This window comes from Chanodichthys erythropterus, chromosome 12 (assembly GCF_024489055.1).
Source record: "Chanodichthys erythropterus isolate Z2021 chromosome 12, ASM2448905v1, whole genome shotgun sequence".
Taxonomy (NCBI): Eukaryota; Metazoa; Chordata; class Actinopteri; order Cypriniformes; family Xenocyprididae; genus Chanodichthys; species Chanodichthys erythropterus.
Window position 1 is genome coordinate 48,155,817 of NC_090232.1, and position 9,538 is coordinate 48,165,354.

The following is a 9,538-nucleotide window of genomic DNA, read 5'->3' on the forward strand; positions in this document are numbered from 1 at the left end:
GGTCATAATGTTATGCCTGATCAGTGTATATACTATATATAATGACATGGGTATGACATAGGTATTACAAAAAGAGGTGACTTATGAGGACATTACCCCATGTCCCCACTTTTCAAAAGGCTTATAAATCATATAGAATGAGTTTTTGTGAGAAAGTAAAAATGTGCACAGTTTCTTGTGATGGGTAGTTTTAGGGGTAGGGGTAGTGTAGGGGGATAAAAAATACAGTTTGTACAGTATAAAAAAAACATTACGCCTATGGAATGTCCCCACAATTCACAAAAACGAACGTGTGTGTGTAAATGTGTGGATTTAGATCAAAATGTAAATGTATATTTTCAACTACAATATTGTTGTTGAAGACAAAACTTCTAACTTCCAATAGTATATTATATAATTCCAGATCAAACAGGTTTGCATAAAGTGTAAGTCCTTGTCTAATCGATGCATTTCGATTGGATGGTATTTCGAGTACTTACGGCAGCGTGTGTGTTTGAGTGATTTATGGAGCAGAAGTTCACAGTGGCTTCAACTGTTCCCAGAGATCTCCAAATGAAACAGTAAATCAAACCCATCCACAACAGACTATACAAGCAGGCTCAGGGAGTTTTATTATAACAACTTTCCTTTCGATTTCTGCTTCTTTTTTGCTCCCTCTTTAGTTGTTCTTGCAGGCAATAACAAAAGTGATTTACACATGTACCATAATTCAACTCTTCCATACAAATTCTTTCCACAAAGCACAAAAAGACATTAAAAGGAAGCAGATGCATGAGCTCACAATCACATGACGTCCAGGACTCCACACAAAGCTCCGTGTTTATGCTGCATTATTCACACATTACTGAAGCTTTATGGTAAGATACATAGTTATTTGAGATTTAGCTTTTAACTAAACAAATCTCATCTTTTCAATGTGGATAATGTAAATAATTAGCAGTATCTTTAAATGTTTGGCTTCTGACTGGTTAATACAGCGCTCCAGTGTTAAATCATAAATCAGAAACAGCTATGACACAAAACACTTGCTCATCACTATTCATTTCTGCTTATTTTTGGTGCATAGCAACATTCTGTTATTTAGGGACTAAATCTTCAAGCAGAAGGATGGCATTTGACACTAAACTAGGGTTTTGCAGCTTTTTTTATGTAGTATTGGTTTTATAAAAGCATTACTACAACTACAGGTTGTTTAATATATTGAATACACTGTGTGCTGCTCATAGTAAATATAAATTAAGATTAATAAATGCTATAGTAATAAATATGAATAAATGCTGTAATGCATTTTTAGTTCATGTTAACTATTCAAAATATTCATAAAAACTACAATAGTTTCTCAATGATGCTAAAATTACTCTTGGGTCACCAATCCAGTCCAATCTAAAACTGGGTTTCTGAAGCAAAATCATTTGAGAACGGCTGCTTTAGATCACATGTAGCTGTGATTTTAATTGATGTATATTCATAAATATTTATATTAATAATATTATAACCACTCATACCTTATCGCTTCAGTAAATAATGCATCATGAACAGGGAGAGTGTTTTAGTCTTGCAAGTAAAAATATACTGTTTTCTCCCAAATACGGAATGGTTTTTCCAAGTAATGGTCTTGAGATCTATTACAATCCCAGAAGTCTCACAAGGGAGCTGTAAAGAGCATTCCCAAGCTCTCAACTGAGCTGCTTTTTTTTTCCCAATGAATTGTGGGTAGTCTGTAAGAATGGCACTCCAGTGAAGTGTGCGGATGGACATATAGCATGTAAACACAGGAACTTTACACCACTTCCAATGAGGATCTGCTTGAATTTGACACCGTTTATTAAAGCATCTGTTCACGATACCAAGCGAACAGCCCGTGTGAAACATCAAACTCAGGTTTACTGATGCAGAGCGACTGATGATCTCTGATTGACATGTTTCAGTGTCTTTTGACCATGGTTAGTGGAACAGAACTGAATTCTGGGTGGTGTGTGAGTGTTTTGGTGATGAAAGTGGTTTTAACTCCTGAGTGGGTAAATAACCAAGTGTTTTCACTGGTATCGAATGAGCAGTGCCTTGCTGTTCCTTTACAATGAGGCACAAAGTGGCTTTCCAGACCCTTCACCCTCTCTGCTCCGAGCCACCAACCTCCACTGAAATGCACAAACCATCACAACTTTTAAGAAGCAGAATCTTTTCTCTTCCCTGAATTTCTCTTCTGCTCTGGCTTGTTTCCTAATCAAAGATTCTAATAAACGTGCCATTGTATACTGTGAATATTGGGCCTCATTCATGAAACCTTCGTAAATATGAGTACATTCTCAGTAATTTGCGTGTAAAACGGACCTTCCCGAAAACTCCTCCGGATTCACAAATGCTTCGGAAACATTAGATTTGATAGTTAAATGTGTATGCTAATGAATTTCAATCATTCGTAAATAGGGCGCACGTGCACGCTCATTCACAATTAGCTATAATCCCTGCATCTGAATTACTGCTATGCAATTTATGTGTCCAGAAATGCTGTGGAATCTTCTGGACTCCCTTCTCGGTATATTGTATAAATGCAAAAGAGACTAAAAGGCCATCAAAGCGTTTTTAGCCAGCTGAAAAAAATGCCAGGTGCTTTTCTGAAAACGGCCAGCTGGTGGCGCTTGAGAGCGCTTTGGGACGCAGCATTTTTCCAGCTAAAGCGCTTTGGTTGCTATGATGATATGGAATATTCCAGGCAGTAATTTGTTATTAGTATCTCATTTTGAAGAATATTATTGAATATAAAAATGCAGTAATCAGCAACTTGTCCACTGTTGTTTAGACGTTGTACAAGTAGGATGTTTGGTTGGTGTAGTATTTGTCCTGCCCCTCCTCCACTGTGATTGGACAGCTGGGTAAAAAGTGACAGTGACGACTGCAAAAAAAAAAAAAAAAGAAAAGCCAAATGTACTCATGAAATGTTATGGCAATATTATTTAGTGTCATCACTTCGCCTAAAAGAACACAAAACTTTCACGTTTCACGCACCATTTACATGTGGTAGGGAGCAGGTGTACATTTCTTTAGTACCAACTAACATTTTGAAAGTACAAACATTTTCATGAATCTGAAAATTCACATCAGAACAGCTTTACGAACAATCCTACACAAATATTCATCCTGCTCGTGTTTCATGAATGAGGCCCATTGTTGGCTCTGTGGCGAACTGCTTATGCTCTATTGCAGTGTTTACCAACCACATTCCTGGAGGCCCACCAACACTGCACATTTTGCATGTCTCCTCAATTAAACACACCCGATTAGGGTTATCAGCTCATTAGTAGTGACTCAAAGATCTAAAATGGTTGTGTCAGACAAAGGAGACATGCAAAATGTCCAGTGTTGGTGGGCCTCCAGGAATGTGGTGCTCTATTGTAAGTCACTTTAGATAAAAGCATCTGCTGAATACATAAATGTAATGTAAATGTAATCAGTATTTCCGACACCAAATTGGATGGTTTCTAGATGGTTGCTCGGCCAAAAGAGAAATAACCCATAACCCTCAAGTATGAGCTATAAAAATACTGCTGCTTGCCTTAGAAAGCACCAATAACTAATACTGTTTAGTTATTTACCAACTCAGGAGACAGCTGCGGTTTGTTTTTAAAGGACCCACATCTTCCTGCGCTGGAATGTACCGTCATTTCCATTGATCCATGAGTGTTAAAAACAGCCGTCAGCATCTTGTTCCTCAAACGTTAGTTTCTGCCACCATCGCTGAGCACTCACTGTTGAGGGGACGCTCTTCCAGACAAATGTCTTCCGTCAGAGAGCTGCAGTTACTGGCGCCCTCCTGTGGCTCGGAGGCCAACTGCAGCCTGGCGCGGCCTCTGCTCCGGCTCACCCCGTTCTGAAGGCCCGTCACCAGACGCTGTGACTCCGCCGAGGCCGTGGTCGCCGGTTCTGGGGTGTCGGGGCATTCGTGGGTCATCGCCGGGACCATGCTGCCACTTTTGGCATGGGGCGTCTGGCTGTGGGTGTGACGGTACTCTTCCTCAATGTCCTTGCCCAGTTTCCACCGCTTCCACTTCTTTAGCATCTCGCTCTGGACCTGGAGAGCCAGAGAAACAGTATATTGGACTATTCAGAGTGATATAACAAAATACAAAAACAAATCAATGGTGAAAAATGACATTAAATGCAATATAAATGAACACAAAGAGTCGAATGTTCATGCTCAGCATGAAGGGCTCCACAAATATATAGATTTTCAATACAATTAGCAAAAAAAACCTAGATTAGCATATAAAGTGGTTGCCAACTAGTTGGTCTAAATGCAAAAAAACACAAGCAACTAACAATAAAATTGTATTTAGTTAGGATAGTAAAATAAACAGGCTTATAAAGGTTTAAAAACTTGTATAAATAAAACAATAATAGTACCTTAATTATTAAAAAGATTAAGTTTAATGGAAAAAAAGGTTTCTGATGTAAAATCAGTTGAGAACCGCTGCTTTCTAAGTGATGATTTTGAGAAAGAGGGAAAAATGTCTTACTTCTTTGTTGACAAAGCAGTACAGGATGGCCACGAGCAAACCCTACAATTACAGAAAACATCACACATGAACCTCATCCATCTGCACTCATCTCACAGCAGATACAATCAATCCCTGTTTGAAATGATCTGATGCCAACGGTGGGCGGGCGACCTTTGCCCTCTGACCTGGAAGGAGCTGAACAGGAGGTCATAGAAGAGGCGGATCAGCCTCAGAAGAGACTCCTTCGGCACGGACTCGTCGATGACGAAGGTGAAGAGGATGGCGTGAATTCCCAGCAGAGGGATCAGTGTGAGCGTGGACTTCGCCAGCCTGAGGAGATAGATGAACACTTTCAATGAGGCCATGACGTCTGTTTGAATGAAAGAAAGGTGACGTTCTTTACCTGAACTTATAGTCGGTGTATCTCATCTGATGCGCCTTCAGCTTGGACATCAGAATCTTTATTATGCGAATGAATATGATGAAATTAATCTAATCCAGAAGGAAAGAAAGAGAGAGGTTAAAATCATGAGTCATGTGATGTGTGTCATTCAAACGACCCCAATATCTCCGTTTTATTACCGTACATGAAACACGTCAATGCATTATCACACCCTCCACATACACATCAATGTGACCTTATTAATATTCACAAAAAGGTTTGGTCTTCAGCACACATACAGTCCTATATGTTTGAAGCCTACAATATCAACATAATGAAGGAAACTGTCCTCCAAAAAAAACACGACCCTATAGGTCGTTTTTCAAGCACCTTATTATGACCTGTATTTACGTTTTAAAGTCATGCGCAACAAAATCTGTATTTTATCTGGTCAGTATTGAAAAGTCATTAATCCGTCGTTTATTCTGTCATGTTTTCTCCCTTTCTTTCCAAAACGCAACAAACACCAGTCTCCTTTTTCTGCAGAACACGATATATACGCTCAACCAATCACAGCGCACCATTCCACGCTCTGTAAACATTGAAGGCTTTTTTTAAAAAGCCGTTTTTAATACCAATGTACTCGGCAAATGTGTTTATTTAAGTGTGCGGTGGCACCAGATACTCTTTAATCGGTAACGACAAATAATTTATAACATTAACAAGATGACCCATTGAATTCATTTTGGGAGCGACGGCTGAATATTTTTAGTCAAATGCCTGTATATAAGATTAGTACTGACAAAGTTCAGACTCTGTCATATATGTGAATCAACTTACTTCGTTGTGTATTTTCAGTTTGAAAAATAACTTTTATATTGATGGATTAATTGCATTTTGAAAAAAAAAAAAAAAAAGTTTCATGGATTTATTGCATTTTGGGGAAAAATAATACGTTTTTATAATAAACTTTTTAAAATCAAAATGTAGATTTGAATTTTTGATGTTTTTTTATAACCAAAAGATGCTATGTGAAAGTTTAAAACAGAAAACTGCAGTTAAATTTATACAAATTAATGAATAATAAATAGCAAATATAAATAATACATACATTAATTTCTAAATAAAATGCAATGAATTTCTGCCAATTTCAGTTTGGACCAGTCGTCAGATGATTTGTAAAGATTTAACTTTATTTGTCATGCACGTTAATCTTTAAACCTTTGCAGTCCTTTTACATTCACAGACAGCTGTATTACACATCATGGAAGGTACAATCTGAAAAAAGTGCATTTTTTTTTTAAAGTTATACTTTAAATATATATATATATATATATATATATATTTAACGTAACAGTAACGAGCATCGACCTATAATTACGGCTTAAACCCACCAAAACAACATCAAAATAATAACTAAAGATATAAAGTACACAATGCACTTAATTCTGCATCAAACATGATGAATGTTCCATATATATATATATATATATATATATATATATATATATATATATATATATATATATATATATATATCGTTTTCCAACTAATTTTCAGTAACTGAAATCGTGTTACAATAGCAACAATCAGTATCAAGCTCTACAGCCACTGCCGTATATCACATACCGCCATCCTCAGATTCACATATCGCTTTAAAAAAGTTTTCTGCTGGTGTACGGGGCTATTTTTTTATGTACTTTTTATTAATTCAAAACATGGTACTACTGCAGTACGAACAGGACTCGTGAAATAAATCATTTATGTTGTATAGAACCAACATTTCTGTTGTGATTGTCTTTGTTACTTTGTAAAACCCCCGGAGCATTTTTATACGAGTTGATGAGCGCACCGAACAAACACTCAGTGACACGCAGAGTTCATAAAGCGTTCCTGAGCCCGAGGCGTTCGATGAGCGAGTCCTCGGATAATATCAGAGAGACTGTGTGTGTGTGAATGCAGAGACCGCTTGAATCTCAATACTTCAGCGCATACATATGCAGAGCAGATCTTCTGCATAGAAACATGACGAATGCGGAGCTGCGGTTCTTTTGGTTTGAATGAGATTTGATAAGATCAGATGGTAAGTGTGTGTGCGAGTCTCTTACCAGATACGCGAACAGAATGGGAGAACGGATTATCCACCAGAAGCCCATGTTGATATTCCTTTCCCAGCATCTGCATATGACAACACATCATAATTCATTGATTTAAAAGCAGAAAAATGCTAATTCATAATTCAGTTTTCATAAAACTGGTGACAACAGAAAGGCAGTTTTGCATATTAAAAGTCAACCTGCAGCTCACTTTTCATTTACACACAGCAAAATCCCCAGAGTTAAATCAACTCTGCTCAAATTACATATGGTCCCTCTCTATATAGTGTTAAGTAAAACTGAAGCAGAGTTAAAGTTAATGAGATAATTAAGTGATTAAGTTATGATTGAGCATTAGTGATGAACACCTGCTGTTAACAAGCATAATCACTTCCAGCCACAGCCTTAGATGAAATGAACTTAAGATAAAAGACATTAAATCTCTCAAGATCTGATTGAACAACTCCACAAGCAGCATATTATCTCATAAACTTTAACTCTGCATCAGTGTTATTTTAACTCCATGTAGAGAGGGACCATATGTTTTCTGAGCAGAGTTGATTTAACTCGGGGGATTTTGCTGTGCAGGCAGAGTTCAGTCTAAGAAGAAAAGACTGAATGGGGTGTCTTTGTTACACTGTAATTATACATTTAAGTACTGACTAATATTAATTAACTACATGTACATACTATAGGTTTAAAATTAGGGTTTGGTTTGGTTTAGGGTTAGTTGCATGTAATTATGCATTATTTGTAGTTATTATAATAGTAACAATGACACTGTAAAATGAAGTGTTACCAAAGCTTATCTTTTAAGAGTGATGTGACATATTTCAGAATGAAACTGCATATTTAATGAGAAAAAACAGAAATCTGAGGTGAAGAACTTTATTTTATCAGGAACTGATTGGATGGTGCAGACCAAGTTTGATTATATTTTGATGAAAAATTGCTTAAAGTATTTATTTTAGAATACCAATCCCTGATAAATAAGCCAAGAAACTAATAAACAGAAATAGTGGAGATGTTGAATTGACTTTAAGGTGTGTGTGTGTGTGTGTGTGTGTGTGTGTGTGTGTGTGTGTGTGTGTGTGTGTGTGTGTGTGTGTATTGGCTTCTGTTCCTGCATCTGAGCACTGATTACACTTCTAAGTAAAATAAGCAGGTGTCTTTAGCGGTCTGGTTCATTGTTATCTGAACAGGAGTTTTTTCCTCAGTGAATTAAATGTTTCTAATAAATCCCACTCATACACCTGTGAACAGGGAGATCATTAGGTTTCATAGGTATTTTCATGTATAAACTTCTAAATCCTCTAGAAGTGTCTGAATTGCAACCGTTGTGAGCTTTCAATCCTCAAACACAAGCCCACAACGGGACTCTTTTATCTGCAAACAGAAAAATGTTGTCTGAGAAATGGCAAATTAATTTAGAAGTCAAATCCAGACTGGATTTATAATGGTAAATTAAGTCATTTAAGAGTCTTTGTGTACAGCAGAACTCCATGTATTTTCAATATTCTTTCTAAAGCATTTATGTTGACTCCCGTTAAAAACAACTTTTGTATGCATTGTATTTTTGTTGATTGTACATCACTTTGGTGAAGCATTTGCCATTTTTTTTTTTTTTTTTTTTTACAAACTGGAATGGAGATTTTCTGTGTGTGTGATTTAAAAGCAGAAATGCAATTTTTAACTTTTTATTAACTTGCATTAAGCACAGAATATTCCTTGAACTGTTGTACTTCATTCATAAACAAGGCCTTGAGTTGCAATAGTACACAACAAAGAAGAAAACCGACAATGAAAATAAAAAGACCCAAACTTATACCTCAGTGTCACCACACCACCCACTGATGAATCAAATTCAAAACAATAAACAGAAAGACAAATAAAAGAGGGTGAGTTATCACTCTTTATACCTGACAACCAATGACAACAGCAGCTGTCTAAAGTCACCAGATGTTCATCAGGTCTCCAAACGCTCACACTGATCCAGAATCAGGCGGCATGAGACACTATCAATACACTGCTTTTGTGTACATCAGTATGTTCTGTGTATCCAACTGCACTTTAAGCACAAACAGCTATGCGTACTAATGAGATCACGCTGGTTCACACACATATAGGAGTGTCTCATATCAGTGTATATTATTTAAGAGCAATGGGCCGCTTTACGACTCTTTTCACCTGCGTTCAGACTGTTAGAGGAGATCGACCGTGTGAACGGCTCATAAAGAGCTGATAGTCTGATTGGTATATCCACTTATATCTGTGCAATCCCACACAAACTCATTTCATATCTGACAGGACATCAGGATTTACTGTACAGCTCCTGCAGGGCTTCATGTGACAGATGCGTTTTAGGGATAAATTCACTATTCTTGTTTTTATAGGTATTGAAAAAAGAACATTGTTTTAAAGGACAACACTGGGATAAATGAATGAATGAATGAATGAATGAATGAATGAATGAAAATGTATATATATATATATATATATATATATATATATATATATATATATATATATATATATATATATATATATATATATATATATGCATG

The 9,538-nt window shown here is 36.6% G+C and overlaps 1 protein-coding gene across 4 annotated transcripts in view; it reads right to left on the minus strand.

The window, feature by feature from the left end:
* Window positions 1-532: 532 nt before the first annotated feature.
* The window catches only part of gcgrb (glucagon receptor b), a 65,042-nt gene continuing 56,036 nt past the window's right edge, over window positions 533-9,538 (minus strand). For all 4 annotated transcript variants that reach the window (XM_067403082.1, XM_067403083.1, XM_067403084.1 and 1 more), the window contains 6 exons: window positions 6,987-7,056; window positions 4,900-4,988; window positions 4,682-4,826; window positions 4,515-4,556; window positions 3,748-4,069; window positions 533-2,893 (listed from right to left, as the gene is read on the minus strand). In XM_067403082.1, the coding sequence (XP_067259183.1) occupies window positions 2,775-2,893; window positions 3,748-4,069; window positions 4,515-4,556; window positions 4,682-4,826; window positions 4,900-4,988; window positions 6,987-7,056 (787 nt within the window). In that variant the 3' untranslated portion in view covers window positions 533-2,774. The remainder of the gene's footprint in view (window positions 2,894-3,747; window positions 4,070-4,514; window positions 4,557-4,681; window positions 4,827-4,899; window positions 4,989-6,986; window positions 7,057-9,538) is intronic.